General features: G+C 40.8%; 1 protein-coding gene across 2 annotated transcripts in view; it reads left to right on the top strand.

The window, feature by feature from the left end:
- Positions 1-20443, top strand: part of LOC133655239 (neuron navigator 1-like) — a 55959-nt gene extending 35516 nt beyond the window's left edge. The window contains exons 5-10 of one of the 2 annotated variants that reach the window (XM_062055212.1): positions 7165-7248; positions 7315-7426; positions 7495-7607; positions 19160-19335; positions 19425-19581; positions 19651-20443. In XM_062055212.1, coding sequence (XP_061911196.1) covers positions 7165-7248; positions 7315-7426; positions 7495-7607; positions 19160-19335; positions 19425-19581; positions 19651-19875 — 867 coding nt within the window. In that variant the 3' untranslated portion in view covers positions 19876-20443. Of the gene's footprint in view, positions 1-7164; positions 7249-7314; positions 7427-7494; positions 7608-19159; positions 19336-19388; positions 19582-19650 lie in introns of both variants that reach the window. The other variant, XM_062055211.1, reaches the window with a different exon arrangement.
- Positions 20444-23035: the final 2592 nt, after the last annotated feature.

The raw sequence follows: 23035 nt of genomic DNA, 5'->3' as shown, positions 1-23035 counted from the left end.
AATATGTTGTCTTTGTAGTGCATTCAACTGAATATGGGTTGAAAATGATTTGCAAATCATTGTATTCCATTTATATTTACATCTAACACAATTTCCCAACTCATATGGAAACGGGGTTTGTATAAAGAAGTTAGTCATGTATATACTATCTATACATGTCTATTGATGGTGCTTATTACTACTCCCAGCACATTGCTCTACTTATTTATAGTCTTATTTTGAAACACATGTATTGAAGTGCACATCCTAGGTTCCTTTTCGCAGCATTTACTCAGATCTACTGCCCTGCCTCTTATTAGACGCTGTTTGCCTATTATTCAGCGCCATGAGAATAGTTTTCAGGATGTTTGGTACAACTGACATTGCTTGCTTGATTCACACCTTTTCTGCACCTTTTACTCAGCGCTCACTAACAGGAGTAGCACACCTGCATCACCTGCACCTGCAGCAATTAGCCTGGCAACTTTGTCCAATGGCTGCAACTTCCTGCATATTATGGCCAACTGAGCCTCATTTTGAGCCATCAAATGTGTCTTTGAGTGACACTCCAACGTGCACGTCACCGGTCTCACCTAAACCTCTTTCTATGTTGTGCAGACAAAGTGGGGACATCGGCGTGTCACGAGGCAGCGTTTACATGTTAGAGATGTTGAGGCGTGATGATAATGCAAAAGCACTGCTTTTCATCACCCTCAACGATCACAAATAGGACATAAATGAATGTTCGCATGGAGAAACACTTTTCAAGTGTAGTAAATGCGTGCATGGAGGATGTCTCAAATAACAGAGAAGACGACAGACAATAAGGAAGCTTTTGACTTTTTTTCTTTTTGTAATTCTAATTATTACTAGCAATAGATATAATTAATCCAGGGGTCACCAACCTTTTTGAAACCAAGAGCTACTTCTTGGGTACTGATTAATGCGAAGGGCTACCAGTTTGATACACACTTAAAGGCCTACTGAAATGAATTTTCTTTATTTAAACGGGAATAGCAGATCCATTCTATGTGTCATACTTGATCATTTCGCGATATTGCCATATTTTTGCTGAAAGGATTTAGTAGAGAAAATCGACGATAAAGTTCGCAACTTTTGCTCGCTGATAAAAAAAAAGCCTTGCCTGTACCGGAAGTAGCGTGACGTCACAAGAGCTAGTATTCCTCACAATTCCCCATTGTTTACAATGGAGCGAGAGAGATTCGGACCGAGAAAGTGACGATTACCCCATTAATTTGAGCGAGGATGAAAGATTCGTAGATGAGGAACGTTACAGTGAAGGACTTGAGAGGCAGTGATGGACGTATCTTTTTTTGCTCTGATCGTAACTTAGGTACAAGCTGGCTCATTGGATTCCACACTCTCTCCTTTTTCTATTGTGGATCACAGATTTGTATTTTAAACCACCTCAGATACTATATCCTCTTGAAAATGAGAGTCGAGAATGCGAAATGGACATTCACAGTGACTGAACATGTAAATACACGATTAATAATATTGAGCTTTGCGAAGCTAAAAAAAATAGAAGCTAACCTAGCAACGTAGCCAACGTGATAGCACAGCAGTCTCAAATGCAGATAGAAACTACATTTTAAAAAAACCTGACTGGATGGATAGACAGAAGATCAAAAATACTATTAAACCATGAACATGTAAATACACGATTAACAATATTCAGCTTTTCGAAGCTAACAAAATAGTAGCTAACCTAGCTACGTAGCCAACGTGATAGCATCAGTCTCAAATGCAGATAGAAACTAAATTAAAAAAAAACCTGACTGGATGGATAGACAGAAGATCAAAAATACTATTAAACCATGAACATGTAAATACACGATTAATAATATTCAGCTTTTCGAAGCTAAAAAATAGAAGCTAACCTAGCAACGTAGCCAACGTGATAGCATAGCAGTCTCAAATGCAGATAGAAACTAAATTTAAAAAAAAACTGACTGGATGGATAGACAGAAGATCAAAAATACTATTAAACCATGAACATGTAAATACACGATTAATAATATTCAGCTTTTCGAAGCTAAAAAATAGAAGCTAACCTAGCAACGTAGCCAACGTGATAGCATAGCAGTCTCAAATGCAGATAGAAACTAAATTTAAAAAAAACCTGACTGGATGGATAGACAGAAGATCAAAAATACTATTAAACCATGAACATGTAAATACACGATTAATAATATTCAGCTTTTCGAAGCTAAAAAATAGAAGCTAACCTAGCTACGTAGCCAACGTGATAGCATAGCAGTCTCAAATGCAGATAGAAACTAAATTTAAAAAAACCCTGACTGGATGGATAGACAGAAGATCAAAAATACTATTAAACCATGAACATGTAAATACACGATTAACAATATTCAGCTTTTCGAAGCTAAAAAAATAGTAGCTAACCTAGCTACGTAGCCAACGTGATAGCATCAGTCTCAAATGCAGATAGAAACTAAATAAAAAAACAACCTGACTGGATGGATAGACAGAAGATCAAAAATACTATTAAACCATGAACATGTAAATACACGATTAATAATATTCAGCTTGGCGAAGCTAAAAAAACAGAAGCTAACTTAGATGCGACGGTGGGCTTACTCACTGTAGTGCGTCTGCTATCCTGCTCAAAACACAACACAACCTCCTGGTGTTGGTGTTGCTGTAGTCCGCCGCTCCACCGATCGCACCTACAACTTTCTTATTTGCAGTCTCCATTGTCCATTAAACAAATTGCAAAAGATTCACCAACACAGATGTCCAGAATACTGTGGAATTTTGTCGAAGAAAACAGAGGTATTTGAATTGGGTCCAAACACTTCCCTTGCCCTCGTGACGTCACGCGCATACGTCATCATACCGCGACGTTTTCAAGCGGAAGTTTCCTGGGAAGTTTAAAATTGCACTTTATAAGTTAACCCGGCCGTATTGGCATGTGTTGCAATGTTAAGATTTCATCATTAATATATAAACTATCAGACTGCGTGGTCGGTAGTAGTGGCTTTCAGTAGGCCTTTAAATAAATTGCCAGAAATAGCCAATTTGCTCAATTTACCTTTAACTCTATGTTATTATTAATAATGAATGATGTTTACATTTAATTGAATGGTTTAAAAGAGGAGAAAACACGAAAAAAATGACAATTACATTTTGAAACATACTTTATCTTCAATTTCGACTTTTTAAAATTCAAAATTCAACCGAAAAAAAGAAGAGAAAAACTAGCTAAATCGAATCTTTTTGAAAAAATTAAAAAAAGAATTAATGGAACATCATTATTCATTTTTCCTGATTAAGATTCATTTTAGAATTTTGATGACATGTTTTAAATAGGTTAAAATTCAATCTGCACTTTGTTAGAATATATAACAAATTGGACCAAGTGATGAGGTGGCGACTTGTCCAGGGTGTACCCCGCCTTCTGCCCGATTGTAGGGAATAAGCGGTAGAAAATGGATGGATGGATGGATGGACCAAGCTATATTTCTAACAAAGACAAATTGTTATTTCTTCTAGATTTTCCAGAACAAAAATTTTAAAAGAAATTCAAAAGACTTTGAAATTAGATTTAAATTTGATTCAACAGATTTTCTAGATTTGCCAGAATAATTTTTTTGAATTTTAATCATAATAAGTTTGAAGAAATATTTCACAAATATTCTTAGTCGAAAAAACAGAAGCTAAAATGAAGAATTAAATTAAAATGTATTTATTATTCTTTACAATAAAAAAAAAATTTACTTGAACATTGATTTAAATTGTCAGGAAAGAAGAGGAAAGAATTTAAAAGGTAAAAAGGTAAATGTGTTTAAAAATCCTAAAATCATTTTTAAGGTTGTATTTTTTCTCTAAAATTGTCCTTCTGAAGAAGAAAAAGTAAAAAAAAATTTGAATTTATTTAAATAAGTAAAGACCAAGTCTTTAAAATATTTTCTTGGATTTTCAAATTCTATTTGAGTTTTGTCTCTCTTAGACTTAAAAATGTCGAGCAAAGCGGGACCAGCTTGCTAGTAAATAAATAAAATTTAAAAAATAGAGGCAGCACACTGGTAAGTGCTGCTATTTGAGCTATTTTTAGAACAGGCAAGCGGGCGACTCATTTGGTCCTTACGGGCTACTTGGTGCCCGCGGGCACCGTGTTGGTGACCCCTGAATTAATCAATACAGTGCAGTCTTTGCAGGAGTTCAATGGTATTGTAGATCACAGGTGTCAAACTCAAGGCGCGGGGGCCAGTTCTGGCCCGCCACATCATTTTAGGCGGCCCGCGAAAGCCTGGAAAACATTCAATAATTTAAATAATATACTTTTTTTAAATTGTATTATTATTATTTTTTTAACTAAATGCATTCATTCTTTCAACTCTGACAGCAAAAAAATGCATATTTTAAACATTAATATTATCTGATCGTGCTAATGATATTATTATTTAGTGTATTGCAAAACTATTTTTGTTAGATAAAAACAAATAGTTAAATATCGGCTTGTCACCTTTATTTATTATTATTCAGGGTTGGAATTGGGGGTTAAATCACCAATAATGATTCCCGGGCGCGGCCACCGCTGCTGCTCACTGCTCCCCTCACCTCCCAGGGGGTGATCGAGGGTGATGGCTCAAATTTCACCACACCGAGTGTGTGTGTGTGTGTGTGTGTGTGACTATCATTGGTACTTTAACTTTAACGTTATGATTTTAAAGCAAGTTATACATTAAAAAAAATCTAATAATCAAATGCATTTCGATTAATCATGATTAATCACGGGTTATCACCCACATGCCTAGTGTCAATTATTTTAAAAAGCGGCCCTCTGAAAGCAGCCATTACTGCGATGTGGCCCTCGATGAGTTTGACACCCTGCTGTAAATACTGTATTCCAAATCCTCGCAGGAAATCAAATAAAAACTGGGCGAGTGTAGTTTTTTTCTGGCGCTTTTGCGTTGGCCGGCCTGAGAATAAAGGACATCTGCACAAGGTGAGAGCGTAAAGACAGGAAGGCGGGACAAGAAGAGGAAGTCTGTGAGAGAAGACGAGTTGTTTTTTTCAGACATTTCTTAAAAATGTCATCAAAATCAGTCCATAACTTTGTAAGTTATGTTGCTAACAAACACACCTCCTTGGCGGAGGTAATAGAGTCTGAGTTCTAAAAGAAGTTATGTACTACAATAATCTCCTTCTGTCAGATTTAGTAGTGATACTTCCGTAGTAATCTGATAATGCATCTAGTGGTGCCTTAAAAAAACATTCTTTCACAATTCTTGTTGAAATGTTGTATTTTTGTGTTCAGGTTACAAGAAAGTCTGGAAATATTGACAACTAATTCATGACAAGTTCATTTCAAGTTATTGCAAGAAAATAGTTTGACTTTGTGAAATCCTGCAGGGACTGACATGACTTTGTTACAAGCACCGCCCCTAACTTACCCGTTACCTGTTACCTGTTACCTGTGTGTGTGTGTGTGTGTGTGTGTGTGTGTGTGTGTGTGTGTGTGTGTGTGTGTGTGTGTGTGTGTGTGTGTGTGTGTGTGTGTGTGTGTGTGTGTGTGTGTGTGTGTGTGTGAGATCCAAGTGCCTAACGACCTGTGTCCCTCTCTTATTGGCCCTCGGCTACTTCTGACTCACTGACTTCCTGCTGCTCACTTCCTGCCCCTCCCCCACCTGCTCACCTTGCTTCTCTGGATGTTGCAGCTGGGCCAGGTGTGTTGGACCTACTGCCTTTTATTAGTACTGTCTGTGTGTGGGGGGGTTAGGGTTAAGGTTTTTATGTTAGCAGTTTTGGGTTAGGGTTAGAGTTTTTGGGTTAAGTTTTGAGTTTTTAGGTTACGATTAGGGTTTTGCGGTTAAGGTTTTTGGGTTAGGGTTACCGTTTATAGGTTAGGGTTTTTGGGTTAAGTTTACAGTTTTTGGGTTAAGTTTACAGTTTTTGGGTTAGGCTTTTTGGGATAGTGTTAGAGTTTGTGGGTTAGGGTTAGAGTTTTTGATTTAGGGTTAGGGTGTTTGGGTTAGAGTTTTTGGGTTAGGGTTAGAGTTTTTGATTTAGGGTTAGGGTGTTAGGGTTAGAGTTTTTGGGTTAGGGTTAGGGTGTTTAAGGTTAGGGTTTATGGGTTAGATATTTTGGGTTAGGGTTAGAGTTTTTGGGTTAGGGTTAGGATTTTTGGATTAGAATTAGCCTTTATGGGTTAAGGTTAGAGTTTTTGGGTTATAGTTAGAGTTTTTGGGTTAAGGTTTGAGTTTTTGGGTTAGGATTAGGGTTTTGGGGTTAGGGTTTTTGGGTCAGGGTTAGAGTTTTTGGGTTAAGTTTTGAGTTTTTGGGTTAGGATTAGGGTTTTGGGGTTAGAGTTTTTGGGTTAAGGTTTGAGTTTTTGGGTTAGGATTAGGGTTTTTGGGTTAGAATTAGCGTTTATGGGTTAGGGTTTTGGGTTAGGGTTAGAGTTTTTGGGTTATAGTTAGAGTTTTTGGGTTATAGTTAGAGTTTTTGGGTTAGGATTAGGGTTTTTGGGTTAGGATTAGGGTTTTTGGGTTATGATTAGGGTTTTTGGGTTAGGGTTAGCGTTTATGGATTAGAGTTTTTGGGTCAGGGTTAGAGTTTTTGGGTTAGGGTTTTTGGGTTTGGGTTTTTGGGTTAGAATTAGCGTATATGGGTTATGGTTTTTGGGTTAGGGTTAGAGTGTTTGGGTTAGGGTTAGAGTTTTTGGGTTAGGGTTTGAGTTTTTGGGTTAGGGTTTTTGGGTTAGAATTAGCATATATGGGTTAGGGTTTTTGGGTTAGGGTTAAAGTTTTTGGGTTAGAGTTTTTGGGTTAGGGTTTTTGGGTTAAGGTTAGAGTTTTTGGGTTAGGCTTTTTGGTTTAGGGTTAGAGTTTTTGGGTTAGGGCTAGGGTTTTTTGGTTAGGGTTAGTGGTTTTGGGTTAGGGATAAGTTTAGAGTTTTTGGGTTAACGTTTTAGGTTAGGGTTTATGGGTTAGGGTTAAGGTTTTGGGGTTATAATTTTGGGTTAGGGTTTATGGGTTAGGGTATTTGGGTCAGGGTTAGGGTTTTTGGATTAGGGTTAAGGTTTTTGGGTTAGGGTTAGGTCCTTTTCTTAAATGTTGGAGCTTATTTGTTGCAGCCACTCAAATTTCTGCCCCTAAAGTCCTTCTTGGTGTCTCTTGGTGTCTCTTGGTATCTCCACAGGCGAACCTGGTAGCTGCTTTTGAACAGAGTCTGGCACTGATGACCGCTCGTCTGCAGACCTTGTCTGTGTCCTCAGACCAGAAGGTAGTTCTTCTCCCTGCTGGTTAGTCCTTGGCTTGGAATCCAAGCAAACGTCTTTTGACTCCTCAGGATTCTGAACTGAATGAGCTGAGGGAGACCATTGAGATCCTGAAGACCAAAAACACAGAAGCCCAGGAACTCATCCACGGGGCTCTCAATGACTCTGAGCTGGCATCTAAAGGTAGATAAGTGCTCCAATAGCCGGACACAAAGTCACGTGACACATGTGTCTCTGGTCATGTGACTCAGAGCTGCAGATCAAGCGTCACAACTCGTCGGAGAGCATCTGCAGCCTCACCAGCCTCTCCAGCCTGGGCAGCCTGAAGGAGCAGGAGGCCAAGAAGAAGAAGAAGAAGAGCTGGGTGAGGAAGCACACTTCAAACTTCAGGCTTGAAAGCAAACATGGAGAGAAGTTCCTGCATGATTGTGCTCCTCCGTAACACTCTTGTCTCTCCCTCATGCCGACCACTGGTGTGTCAGGTGTACGAGGTAAGTGAGTATGGACACACCTTCACTCACCTGGGAAGTCTCTCTCCACAAACTTATTTACTTACTTTTTAATCTTTGTCTTCTTCATTTGAAATGACACAGACATCTCCCAGAAGATGATAATACAAAGTACTAGTAGGGTTGAACCGTATACCGGTACTAGTATAGTATACCGGTACTAGTATAGTATACCGGTACTAGTATAGTGTCGCGGTACTAATGAATAAAAAACGGTACTATACTCGGTTTGAAAAGTACCAGTTCCAGGACATGACGGCGTGTCGTCACGTGATGACATTGCTGGTTTTAGGATCAGAGGAGCATGTTGGGCAGCGCACACACACAGAGTACTTACAAGCAGACACAGTGTGTAGACAGAAAAGGGAGAATGGACGCATTTTGGTGTAAAAAGTAAAGATAAACGTGAAGTTATAACACTGAAACACCCTCAGGAAGAGGTGCTTTAACACATGGCTAGCTAGCTAGCGGCTAACGTCCATCCACAGTGTTTTAGCTACTTCTAAATCACTAATCTTACAAGTAGCATTATCACTGGAGGAGGAGGAATAGCTAAACATGCTTCACTACACACCGTAGGAGGATACAATAGCTCACCGGCGACACAATGTAAACAAACGCCATGGGTGGATCTACACCTGACATCCACTGTAATGATACCAAGTACAAGAGCGTTTCTAGTCGATACTGCTATGATTGCATTGATATCACACTCTTTTTTTTCCTTTTTAAAAATGTATATTATGTTTATAAAGTCAGTAAATATGTCCCTGGACACATGAGGACTTTGAATATGACCAATGTATGATCCTGTAACTACTTGGTATCGCATTGATACCTAAATGTGTGGTATCATCCAAAACTAATGTAAGGTATCAAAGAAGAGACGAATAAGTGATTATTACATTTTAACAGAAGTGTAGATAGAACATGTTAAAACAGAAAACAGCGCGACACCTACCCTTTACATCAGTATTTCTTAACCATATTATTATTGGTTTATTAGGTATTATATTTTATTGTATGATCCTGTAACTACTTGGTATCGGATCGATACCTAAATGTGTGGTATCATCCAAAACTAATGTCAAGTATCAAAGAAGAGAAGAATAAGTGATTATTACATTTGAACAGAAGTGTAGATAGAACATGTTAAAACAGAAAATAAGCAGATATTAACAGTACATGAACAAGTAGATGAATAATCAATGTTTTACAGTTTGTCCCTCATAATGTGTACAAAATAAGGTGTATAAATGACACAATATGTTACTGCATACGTCAGCAGACTAATTAGGAGTCTTTGTTTGTTTACTTACTACCAGAGGTGTGGACTCGAGTCACATGACTTGGACTCGAGTCAGACTCGAGTCATGAATTTGATGACTTTAGACTCGACTTGACAAAATGTAAAGAGACTTGCAACTTGACTTAGACTTTAACATCAATGACTTGTGACTTCACTTGGACTTGAGCCTTTTGACTTGACATGACTTGCTACTTTCCCCAAAACCTAAAGTTTAAAAAGTTATTTGGGAGCGCTCCGTAGCTTTCATTTTGTACGTGTATGTCTATCAGCGTGTGTGCTGCGTGTCAACGTGTGTGCTCTCAGTACAACAGCCAATCAAATTACATCTACGTTGTTTTCATCACACAGCATTCATCCAATCAAATTGCAGGACAACCAATGAACAAGAGTTGTCAAACAACGCGCCAGTGAGAAAGATTTATACCAAAGTTGGTTTCGTTCGGGTATAAAAACTACGACTTGGTCAACAAAAAACGAATTGCCGTATGCAAATCACGCAGTTCGAATATTACAGACGGAGACGCAACAACTTCCAACTTCGTTCGACATTTGAAGTTGCACAAAGAAGGGTAAGTTTTGAATGTAAGCTAACGTTTATTGGCTAAGTAACATGACTTTTATTTGCTGTGTAGTTAAATCAGTGAGGCTGTAAACTCACTGCTAACGTTATAACCATAGACATCTTATAAGTAGACGCAGCATCGAGCGCTACTGCTTACTGGCGCAGACGAGACGCGGGGCCGCCATCTTGGAGTGGTGATCCGCTCCACTCAGTGCAATTCATTTGGCAGGAGCAATGAACTGTCAGCGCATTTAATTCATTTTACCTCACTGAATACCACTCATTTTCACGCGCTTTTTTGTCATACGTGTAGCTATGATAACGGACACATGTTTTATTATTCATAGTTTGCTTAACAGTAATAGAATATTCTTATATGCTATAAGTGACCAGACGTCCGAGATCAAAACTGGGAATATAAACCCAGAGAAGGGGGAAAAAAACGGTCAGCTATTTTTAAGTTAAAGAAACAATATAATTACGTTATGTATACATGCGTATATCCTACATAAACAATGTATGAATACATTAGATATCTATATATCTTATAGACCGTATCTCTGTTGCTGCAGCAGCAGAGAGTTTATTCTGTCTTGACACTTTGTATTGATATTTTGTATTACATTCTTCCCTTAAATGATAATGTTTACAGTGATTGTTATATATGTATTTTTTATGTATGTCGCTTTGGATAAAAGCGTCTGCCAAATACTTAAACATATATAAACACCTGAAAGTCTTTATATCAGCTAAAACCACCAATCTGTTTCACTGGATTCAGAATAAAACCAAATGCTGTCTTACCCAACAATGTTAGTATTTGAATATTGTTACTTGAAGACTTATTCCTGGTTACAATTATACTGTTAAGAAAGTATTGTCTTATATTTTGCCTAAAATGAGAATGCATCATAATCAGTGGCGGCTGGTGAATTTTGTTTTAGGGGGGGCTGAAAGTTTGTAAACCAAACCCCTGTAGGGGCGTCATCCTCCCCCAGAAGATTTGTTTGTGATTTTCACATACAAATATTGAAGATCTTTGCTCCTTCTTAACTCTGTGTTAAATGTTATTTTCATAAAATACAACCAAAAGTACATTAATGTTAAATCTTACTTGTGAAAAGTAATCCCCCGATTCCTATTTTCAACAGTCCGCTCATTTGAGCAGGAAAATGCTGAACACCAGCCCGGCATCTTTGTTTTCTACCTGTCAACTGTCAGTTTAGGCTGCTCGCCGGCTCCTCATCACCACTTCAAGATGCAATTTGCTCGCGTCACAGCAACCAATACTGCGTCTACTTATAAGATGTCTATGGTTATAACATCATTTCAAACACAGCAATATGTTGCGTCCACTGCAGATTGCTTCCTTATTCATACTTTTTGTCAAGTGATTTTTTTAAGCAGGGTTGCATGAGGTACCTACACATAACGTTACGTTAGTCATTGTATCACACACAGTAACATAACGTTAGACGGCGGTCAGCAGCACCGCATATTTTAGCCACCTACAAAAAGACAAACATAGTCAAATAAAGGTCAGTTAAAATGTATACTATATTAAGAATATGTGTACATATTGCATAGGGCCCTGACATCTAAAAAGTACAACTCTGTTCATTGTTGTGTTCATGTATTTGTTATGTTTTTCATGTGTACGCACACATAAACACACATACAGTATGAGATGAGATCAATGAGATAAGGTAAGAACAGAATAGAAACTGCTGTGGAACTAGTTACAATGCAATATGCCATGGAAATACAATGTTAACACTTTTGTACAAATAAGTACAGTTGCACTTGTTTTTGCAAATGTGTTTATTCTGTAAAGGAATGAGTTAAATGTTTAAAATTGTGTAAACTATTAAAATGACTGGTTAATAGTGCTATTATGAATTGCAATGTCAGTACTATTTTTTTTCCTGCTGTTTCAAATGCACTTGTTTTAATAAATAAATACAGCGGTTTAAAAGCATACACAATCTGTGTAAAAATATTAGTCTGTGGTTAAAAGGACTTGAAAGGACTCGAAACTCAAAATGCAGGACTTGTGACTTGACTTGAGACTTTCCAGTCTTGACTTTGGACTTGACTCGGGACTTGCCTGTCTTGACTCGGGACTTGACTCGAGACTTGAGGGCAAAGACTTGAGACTTACTTGTGACTTGCAAAGCAATGACTTGGTCCCACCTCTGCTTACTACTAAAAGACAAGTTGTCTAGTATGTTGACTATTTTATTTAAGGACTAAATGACAATAAAACATATGTTTCATGTACACTAACATTTGTTGTTACAATAAAGACAATAATGACATTTTTTGTGCTCCCGTTTATTTAGAAAAGTACAGAAATACATTTTGGTACCGGTACCAAAATGTACTCTTACTAGTAGCATCAGTGAGGGGGGAAAAACATTCTCAGCTTTTATTGACCTTTGAACAAAAACGTTTTTTGACACTTATTTCCGGTTAAGGCAACATTTCCGTTCTCTGCTTGGGTTTAATGCAAACTATTGAACACAAAACATTATGGGCATTGGCGGGACAAAAATCCATAAATTAGTCGCTGCCTCTTGTAAGCCGCAGGGTTCAAAATCTAGGAAGAAAAGTAGCGTGGAATTTAGGATGGTTGTTGTGTACGGTGGAACCTCAATTTACAAACTTAATTGAACAACAGAGTTTTCCCTAAAAATCAATGTGAGCATGAATAATTGGCTCTAGCCTCGAAAAGTCCCCATTTTAGTAAAAAAAATACTGTATGTATGTATGTATGTATATATATGTATATTAAACCAACATAACATAATAAGAATAATAAACACTGTATATATATATATATATATATATATATATATATATATATATATATATATATATATATATATATATATATATATATATATATACAGTGTTTATTATGTTATGTTGGTTTAATATACATATATATGTTTATATATACATATATATATATATATATATATATATATATATATATATATATATATATATATATATATATATATATATACATATACATATACATATACATATACATATACATATACATATACATATATATATATACACACACACACACACACACACAGGTATATATGTATAATAAAACATGTATATATACACTGTATATGTACATATATACACTGTATGTATGTATGTATATATATATATTGTTATGTATCAGAGAAGGGAAGGAGGCGACAACCAGGGCAGGACTGAGGTTTACAAGGTTTATTTGAAACCTTTGATGAATACGTGGCGTGTGTATGCTACTCAAAGTGAGTGAGTGTTGACTATGTGTAAAATTAATAATGTAAATGTTACCAAGGGTTGTTGTCTGTAAATGTTGGTTGTATCTTTCGTCGTTATCCAAGGGGAAAGGCGAAGAGGCAGTTCATGGACAGGCAAGTGGTCGTGGGCAAGAGCAGGGCAGCGTGGTCTAGGTCCGAGCAGGGAGGTCGTGGATCGAGGAGGGCAGTTAGAAATCCGGATGGGTCTCGAGTGACAAGGCACGATCACGGAGGTCAGGAGAGTCACTGTGGAAATACAAAAGGGCATGAACCAGGGGGAAAACACGGAGAGAGAGCAAAACAAGGACGAGGAAATCACTGGGAAAGGAATGCCAGACGTGATGCTTACTGGAAGGTTAGCGACGTTCTGGCAAAGGTTCCTTGGGTCCGCTGGTCTTTATGCCGCTCCCCCTCGTCAGGTCCAGGTGCTCTGATGACTGATTGCTTGCAGGCTTGTTGCTGTGTGGGCGTGTTGTGCTCAGCGCGAGCAGAGGTGTGTCTGAGTGTGCTGCCAGCAGAGGGGTTAACAGAAGTGCCTGCAGCTCCAGCTGCAGAGGAAACGTGGGTTCGACTCCGCGTCATGACAGTACCCCCCCCCCCCCCCCCCCCTTATGCGAGGCCTCCGACGAGCGCCGGGGAGCATCAGGATTGGCACGGTAGAAATCCTCTAGAAGTGAGGGATCGGCAAGGTAGGAGGCTGGCACCCAAGATCTGTCTTCAGGTCCATATCCCTCCCAGTCGACCAAATAAACGAGCCCCCTACCTTGTCGACGGACCCTGAGGATCTCCTTAACCGACCAAACCTGATCTCCATTGGGTAAGAACCTAGAGGGTGGGGGGGCAGGGACAGGAGGGGACAGAGCGCTCTCCGCTACCGGTTTAATCTGGGAAACATGGACCACTGGATGCCGCTTGACTGAGGGTGGGAGAGCCAATTTAACTGATACAGGATTTATGATAGACATGATGGAGAACGGACCAACATAACGTGGAGCCAATTTCTTAGAAGGTCCCTGAAGGCTGAGGTCCTTAGTGAGAAGCATAACTTGTTGTCCTGGTTTATAGGACGGAGCTGGAATGCGATGACGGTTGGCGTTGCGACACATTTTCTCGGATGCTCTTTCCAAAGCTGCACGAGCGGCTCTCCACACCCTCTGACACCGTCTAATATGAGCTCTAGTAGACGGTACAGCGATCTCCAGTTCTTGTTGGGGAAACAAAGGGGGTTGATAACCTAATGAGCACTCAAATGGAGACATACCGGTAGCGGAGCTCTTCAAGGAGTTATAGGAAAACTCCACCCATGGCAGAAACTTGCTCCAGGATGTGGGTTGACGACTGGCGACACATCGGAGCATGGTCTCCAAGCTTTGATTCGCTCTCTCGGCCTGCCCGTTGCTTTGGGGATGATATCCCGATGTGAGGCTGACCGAGGCCCCGATTCCCTTGCAGAAAGCTCTCCATACTTGCGACGTAAACTGAGGGCCTCGGTCAGAAACGATATCCACCGGAATACCATGCTGCTTGACGACGTGAAGTGTGAGGAGGTCAGAAGTCTCTGAAGCAGTAGGTAACTTGCGCAGCGGAATGAAATGGGCTGCTTTGGAGAAACGATCAACAATTGTAAGGATCGTGGTGTTACCTCTGGAAGCTGGAAATCCCGTGACAAAATCCAGGGCGATGTGCGACCAAGGACGGGCAGGAATGGAGAGAGGGCGAAGAAGACCAGCAGGAGGCCTGTGTGACGTCTTACTGCGGGCACAAGTTGAACAAGCAGCGATAAACTCCCGAGTGTCCTTGGCCATGGATGGCCACCAAAAACGTCTTCACAACAGTGATAGGGTTCGTTGAAAGCCAGGATGGCATGAGAACAGGCTTGAGTGCCCCCAATCCAGGACCCTGGGTCGTAGCTCCCGATGGACGAACAGTCTGTTGGGAGGTCCAACTCCCGGTCCTGGATTGGAATGCAGTGCAGACTTAACCAGGTCCTCCACTTTCCAAGTTACCATCCCTATGATGCAAGTGGGAGGAAGGATGGGTTCTGCCACTGCCGGACCGGTAGGTTCTTTCAGAAATAGCCGAGACAGTGCGTCAGCCTTAGTGTTCTTGGACCCAGGTCTGAAAGAAAGCACGTAATTGAAGCGAGAGAAAAATTGCTGCCACCTTGCCTGGCGATTGTTGATCCTCTTGGCAGCTCGGATGTGTAGGAGGTTGCTGTGGTCGGTAAGGATCTGAAACTGGTGTCTAGCTCCTTCCAACCAGTGTCTCCATTCCACCAGGGCCTCATGGACCGCCAGTAATTCTCTATTCCCAGCATCATAATGCTGTTCGGCCGTGGTCAGGCGCCTGGAGAAAAAAGCAACAGGGTGAACCAAATTGTCATTCTTTGACCGTTGAGAGAGAATAGCCCCAATCCCCGAGTCTGAGGCGTCAACCTCCACCAAAAAAGCAGTATCTAAGTCGGGATGGACTAGAATGGGGGCAGAAACAAAACGCTCCTTTAACTCCTCGAAGGCCTTCCTCGCCAAAAGAGTCCACACAAAAGGAACGTTTGTAGACGTGAGTGAATGGAGTGGTGCCGCAACTCTACTGAAGTCTTGAATGAATCGGCGGTAGAAGCCAGCGAAGCCGAGGAACCTCCGAAGTTCCGTCCTAGTAGTGGGTTGCGGCCACTTCACCACGGCCTCCACCCTCTTCGGGTCTGGCCTTATGTGACCCCTTTCAACCACGAATCCGAGGAACTCCACCGAAGAGGAGTGGAAGAAGCACTTTTCAGCCTTAACAAATAGACAGTTTTCCAAAAGACGTTGCAGGACAAGTCGAACATGTTTCTGGTGATCAGAGAGGTTACGGGAGAAAATTAGAATATCATCGAGGTATACTACCACGAATTGGTCCAGCATGTCCCGAAGAATGTCATTGACAAGAGTTTGAAAAACTGCAGGTGCGTTGGTGAGTCCAAAAGGCATCACCCGATACTCATAATGCCCCATATGAGTGTTGAAAGCCGTCTTCCACTCGTCCCCCTCTTTGATCCGGACCAGGTGATAGGCGTTACGAAGATCCAGTTTGGTAAATATGGTAGCAGGTGCCAAAGGTTCAAAAGATGGGTTGAGTAGTGGAAGAAGGTACTTATTCTTAATTGTGATGTTGTTAAGGTGACGGTAGTCAATGCAGGGACGAAGGGATCCGTCCTTCTTGGCAACGAAAAAGAATCCCGCCGCCAGTAGAGACTTGGATGGTGTAATGATGCCTGAGGCAAGGCCCTCGGTGATATAGTTCCTCATAGCTTCTTTCTCTGGCAGAGATAAATTGTATAGGCGACTAGACGGTAAAGTAGCGTTAGGGAGTAACTCGATGGCACAATCATAAGGTCTATGAGGGGGTAGTCCCAGGGCACGTACCTTGCTGAAGACCTCGGCTAAGTCATGGTAGCAAGCTGGAACCAGAGATAGATCTACTTGGGGAGTCGTGGTAGTGGAATGGTAGACCGGATGAGATGCTGATCCAAGACAGTTGGCCATGCAGGGTGTGCTCCATGCCAGAATTTTGCCGGAAGACCAAGAGATATGAGGGTTGTGGTGACGAAGCCAAAATCTTCCAAGTACCAGCGGGGCTACCGGAGCTTCCAGCACCCATAAACTAATGGTCTCTCTGTGATTTCCAGAAATGGTCATGGAAAGGGGCTCAGTGCGGTAATTGATGGGGCCCAATGGCCGTCCATCCAGGGCCTGTGCTGGCAGCGTCTTGTCCAGAGAGATCAGGGGAATGCCCATCTGCCGGGCGAACTTGTAGTCCAAAAGACTTTCATCAGCTCCAGAGTCCACAAATGCCTGTACTTGAATGCTCCTCTGGTCCCAGGCCAGAATAGCGGGTAGCAGTATGTCGGGGTTTTCCTCATTACGGGGAAATAAAGCATGGCTCACCAGGACTGCCATTGAGGTAGTTCTCTGGTTTCGTTCTGCTCCTCGCTCACAAAGTCTTAGGTCAAATTGGAGGGCTAGTTCGATGAGGTCCTTGCAGGAAGTAGGTCTGTCTCTCAGTAGACCGTCCTTAATCTCTTCAGAGAGGCCGCGGCGGAATGCGCTTTGGAGCGCCCGGTCCCCCCAACCGCTGTCCGCCGCCAGGGTCCGGAATTCCAGGGTATAGGCTGCCACGGAACGTGAACCCTGCGAAATGGAGTGTAGACGTCCAGCCGCGTCCCCCCCATCCTTGGGGTGATCAAAGACAGCCCGAAATTCTGCACGGAACGCAGAATAGTCGGCGTTGAGCCCAATGGTCCTGTCGACTGCAGCAGTAGCCCACTTGAGAGCCGGGCCGGAAAGAAAGGAGAAAATAAATGCAATCTTGGCGCCGTCTGAGGAATAACGGGAGGGCTGGTGCCGAAAAATGAGGTCACATTGTACCAAAAACCCTCTACAAAGTTCAAAGTCCCCTTCAAAGGGTTTAGGGCTGGCAATCCTGGGCTCTCGTTCCAGAATGCTGTATTCGGGTCCAGGAACTGGAGAAGCACGTGGAGGTACCACCGGTCCAGAACTGGCCCCGGGGCACATGTTGTCCAGCTTGGAATAAAGTCTGTTAAAAGCTCTCTCAAGATGATCCTCAAGGGCAGTAAACCGAACCTGGTGTTCGCTAAAGACGGAGCTAAGGATAGCTAGGTCGGAAGATATGGCTATCTGGGCCTGGGGCTTGTTGCTGTCGCCTGGTTCCGACATGTTGGCCAGAACGTACTGTTATGTATCAGAGAAGGGAAGGAGGCGACAACCAGGGCAGGACTGAGGTTTACAAGGTTTATTTGAAACCTTTGATGAATACGTGGCGTGTGTATGCTACTCAAAGTGAGTGAGTGTTGACTATGTGTAAAATTAATAATGTAAATGTTACCAAGGGTTGTTGTCTGTAAATGTTGGTTGTATCTTTCGTCGTTATCCAAGGGGAAAGGCGAAGAGGCAGTTCGTGGACAGGCAAGTGGTCGTGGGCAAGAGCAGGGCAGCGTGGTCTAGGTCCGAGCAGGGAGGTCGTGGATCGAGGAGGGCAGTTAGAAATCCGGATGGGTCTCGAGTGACAAGGCACGATCACGGAGGTCAGGAGAGTCACTGTGGAAATACAAAAGGGCATGAACCAGGGGGAAAACACGGAGAGAGAGCAAAACAAGGACGAGGAAATCACTGGGAAAGGAATGCCAGACGTGATGCTTACTGGAAGGTTAGCGACGTTCTGGCAAAGGTTCCTTGGGTCCGCTGGTCTTTATGCCGCTCCCCCTCGTCAGGTCCAGGTGCTCTGATGACTGATTGCTTGCAGGCTTGTTGCTGTGTGGGCGTGTTGTGCTCAGCGCGAGCAGAGGTGTGTCTGAGTGTGCTGCCAGCAGAGGGGTTAACAGAAGTGCCTGCAGCTCCAGCTTCAGAGGAAACGTGGGTTCGACTCCGCGTCATGACATATATGTGTATATATATGTATATTAAACCAACATAACATAGTAATACATATATATATATATATATATATATATATATATATATATATATATATATATATATATATATATATATATATATATATATACATATGTATATATTTATATGTATATATTTATATTATACCAACATAACATAATGAGAGCACAACAATCTGTTTTTTAATCCAAACAACAAAACAACATTACAGCAAGCTTAAATGTCACACACACACACACACACACACACACACACACACACACACACACACACACACACACACACACACACACACACAAATCTTGTTGGTACGCTCCAAAACGTTAACCACCATGTTGCCACAATAACAAGCAACATGGTGTGGCATTGTTGAACACACAAAGTCAGCCACAATAAAAAATACCCTTCTTTTTTTTATAATAGTTGCACATGTGGACTTTCTTCTTGAAGCTAACTGGCCTACACGCTAAGTCCGAGCAGTTGCTTAGCAACCTGATGCTATACAGTGAGAGTTTGGACACATTTCAAGTGTGTGTGGTCACACCAAGTCACCTCTAAGAGCGACTGACACACCTCTGACGGGCACACGCTACCACACTTAAGTACTGAGGTGCTGCTTCAATATGGTGGACAGGAAGTGATGTCATGAAAATGGCAGAATGAAGCGTTGGTCCCCACTCAGAGGCATGTACATGTTCTCTTACAGTAGAGGCGTTTGTAAATGGAGGTTGTTCTGTATTGGTCTCACTGGTGGCCCTTGTCCTCTCCACAGTTACGCAGCTCCTTCAACAAGGCCTTCAGCAAGAAGGGCTCCAAGCAGGCGGGGCCCTACGCTGACATCCAGGAAATTGCCACGCCGGAGTCATCAGCCCCCTCCTCGCCCAGAGTCCACCGAGACGGAGATGACCCTCCGTCATCCTCCATGAAGACCTCCGCGTCGTCGTCTGGGTGAGAAACTGAAACTGAAACTGAAACTGAAACTGAGCGAACGCGACGAGCAGTAACCCCCGGCTGGTGGTCTCGCACGCGTGCAACAGACTCCATGAGGAGGGCGAGCCGGGCGACGACAAGGTCGTGTCCACCCTGAGATCGGAACTCTGGGAGAAGGAAAGGAAACTGACTGACATCCGCCTGGAGGCTTTAAGCTCCGCCCATCAGCTGGAGCAGCTGCAGGACACCATGACCAGCATGCAGGTACGCCAACACACCTGGACCGCATCACCTGAGTACCAGGACATCAAACTGACACCAGGCCACTTGCAGAGGACGGTGGAGAATCTGAAGGTGGAGAACGACCAACTGAGGACCAGCGGGGGGTCGCCCTGCTCGTCTCCCGGACCCTCAAGCTCCGCCTCCCAGTCCTCGGGTCTCACGTCTCTCTGCGGTTCTTCCCCACGACAGTCGGTAGCCGTGGCTAAAGGCTATGGCAGAAGGCTGAGTGACGGAACCAGCGCAGGTACATTTTATTACCCTATGTCTGGACTATAGGGCGCACCTCTATATAAGACACACCTGCTACATTTTAGAAGGAAAAAATAATTTTCCAAATTGTTGAAGAAGAAAAAACGTTCCCACATATAAGCCACACCCACTACATTGTATAATAAAAAAATAAAAAAATTCCGCATATAAGCCGCACCCACTAAAGTTTACAAGAAAAAATAATTTTCCATATTTAAGCCGCACCCACTGAATTTCAGGGATTTTTTTCCATATATAAGACCCACCCACTGAATTTTAGGGATTTTTTTCCATATATAAGACGCACCCACTGAATTTTAGAGGAAAAAATACTTTTCCACATATAAGCCACACCCACTAAAGTTTAGAAGAAAAAAAAACTTTTCTACATATAAACCGCACCCACTTAAGTTTAGAAGAAAAAAACATTTTCCATATATAAGCCGCACCCACTAAATTTTAGAAGAAAAAAATACTTTTCCACATATAAGCCGCACCCACTAAAGTTTAGAATAAAAAAAAACTTTCCCACATATAAGCCACACCCACTACATTGTGTAAAAAAATATATATACTTTTTCATATATAAGCCGCACCCACTAAAGTTTAGAAGAAAAACTACTTTTCCGTATATAAGCCACACCCACTAAATTTTGGAGGAAAAAATACATGTGCACATATAAGCCGCACCCACTAATTTTCAAGAGAAGAAAATACTTTTTAATATATAAGCCGCACCCACTAAAGTTTAGAAGAAAAAAATACTTTTCCACATATAAGCCACACCGACTACATTGTGTAAAAAATATATATATACTTTTTCATATATAAGACGCACCCACTAAAGTTTAGAAGAAAAAAATAATTTTCCACATATAAGCCGCACCCACTAATTTTTAGGGGAAGAAAATACTTTTCAATATATAAGCCGCACCCACTAAATCCCAGAAGAAAAAAAATATGTATCCATATATAAGCCGCACCCATTAAGTTTAGAAGAAAAAAAAAAATTTCCGCATATAAGCCACACCCATTAAATCCCAGAAGAAAAAACATGTTTCCATATATAAGCCGCACCAGACTATAAGTCACAGATATGTATGTTGTGGAATGAGTTATTTACACAGAAATATTCTTACATACCTTAATTGTTTCCAAACAGTGTCTGTAACACGGCAGTAAAACGGCTGATCAAACAAAACAGAAGTCATGGTCATGGAGCCACTAGCTGCGCAAGCTAGCTCTCCAATCAGCTAAACAGACTCAATAACTCCACGCAGACGTTTTGCTGAATTTACTGAGGAATTTGTGAAAGTGAAACAATACAAAAATAATGAAAGTTAATGATACTAACACAGGCACTTGTAAACCTGTTAGCATATTAGCTAATGCTAACAACGCTAGCGTGATTACATTATGATAGCCGGTACAAATATGCATGAAAACACTCCTACAGACATCACACATGGGACGCTTTAGCACGTGAGAATAGTTTTAGTTATATTGTAAAACTTACAAACGTTGTTGGAGTGATGAATGAAGAATACATACAAGTAGAAACGTTATGGACGGTTATACTTTTCAGTTGAAGGCATTAAAACAAGAAGTACATGGGACACTTTAGTAAGTAAGAATAGTTTTAGTTATATTGTAAAACTTACAAACGTTGCTTGGAGTGATGAATTAATCCTTTCGAGCAAAAAAAAAAAAAGTTTTTCGACGCTTATTTCCGGTTTACAGCATCAAAACAGGAAGTACATTTTCAACCAATAAGACAACATTTCCGTTCTCTGCTTGGGTTTAATGCAAACTATTGAACACAAAACAATATGGGCATTGGCGGGACAAAAATCCATTAAGTAGTCAAAATCTAGGAAAAAATTTAGCGGCTTATAGTACGTAGCATATTAGCTAATGCTAACGACACTATCTTGATTACATTATGATAGCAGGTACAAATATGCATGAAAACACTCCTACAGACATCACACATGGGACACTTTAGTAAGTAAGAATAGTTTTAGTTATATTGTAAAACTTACAAACGTTGCTTGGAGTGATGAATGAAGAATACATACAAGTAGAAACGCTATGGACGGTTATATTTTTTAGTTGAAGGCATTAAAACAGGAAGTACATGGGACACTTTAGTAAGTAGGAATAGTTTTAGTTATATTGTAAAACTTACAAATGTTGCTTGGAGTGATGAATGAAGAATACATACAAGTAAAAACGTTATGGACGGTTAGATATTTCAGTTGAAGGCATTAAAACAGGAAGTACATGGGACGCTTTAGTAAGTAAGAATAGTTTTAGTTATATTGTAAAACTTACAAATGTTGCTTGGAGTGATGAATGAATCCTTTCTAGCAAAAAAAAAAACGTTTTTTGACGCTTATTTCCGGTTTACAGCATCAAAACAGGATGTACATTTTCAACCAATAAGACAACATTACGTTCTCTGCTTGGGTTTAATGCAAACTATTGAACATTAAACATTATGGGCATTGGCGGGACAAAAATCCATAAATTAGTCAAAATCTAGGAAAAAAATTAGCGGCTTATAGTACATAGCATATTAGCTAATACTAACGACACTATCTTGATTACATTATGATAGCAGGTACAAATATACATGAAAACACTCCTACAGACATCACACATGGGACACTTTAGTAAGTAAGAATAGTTTTAGTTATATTGTAAAACTTAAAAAACGTTGCTCGGAGTGATGAATGAAGAATACATACAAGTAGAAACGTTATGGACAGTTAGATTTTTCAGTTGAAAGCATTAAAACAGGAAGTACATGGGACACTTTAGTAAGTAAGAATAGTTTTAGTTATATTGTAAAACTTACAAACGTTGCTTGGAGTGATGAATGAATCCTTTCGAGCAAAAAAAAACATTTTTCGACACTTATTTCCGGTTTACAGCATCAAAACAGGAGGTACATTTTCAACCAATATGACAACATTTCCGTTCTCTGCTTGGGTTTAATGCAAACTATTGAACACAAAACATTATGGGCATTGGCGGGAAAAAAATCCATAAATTAGTCAAAATCTAGGAAAAAAATTAGCGGCTTATAGTACGTAGCATATTAGCTAATGCTAACGATGCTATCTTGATTATATTACGATAACACATACAAATATGCATGAAAACACTCCTATAGACATCCCAC

The sequence above is a fragment of the Entelurus aequoreus genome, linkage group LG08, assembly GCF_033978785.1.
Source record: "Entelurus aequoreus isolate RoL-2023_Sb linkage group LG08, RoL_Eaeq_v1.1, whole genome shotgun sequence".
In the NCBI taxonomy this organism is placed as follows: Eukaryota; Metazoa; Chordata; class Actinopteri; order Syngnathiformes; family Syngnathidae; genus Entelurus; species Entelurus aequoreus.
Note: the sequence above shows the minus strand (reverse complement) of the source record. Positions and strands in the feature narration are given on the sequence as shown.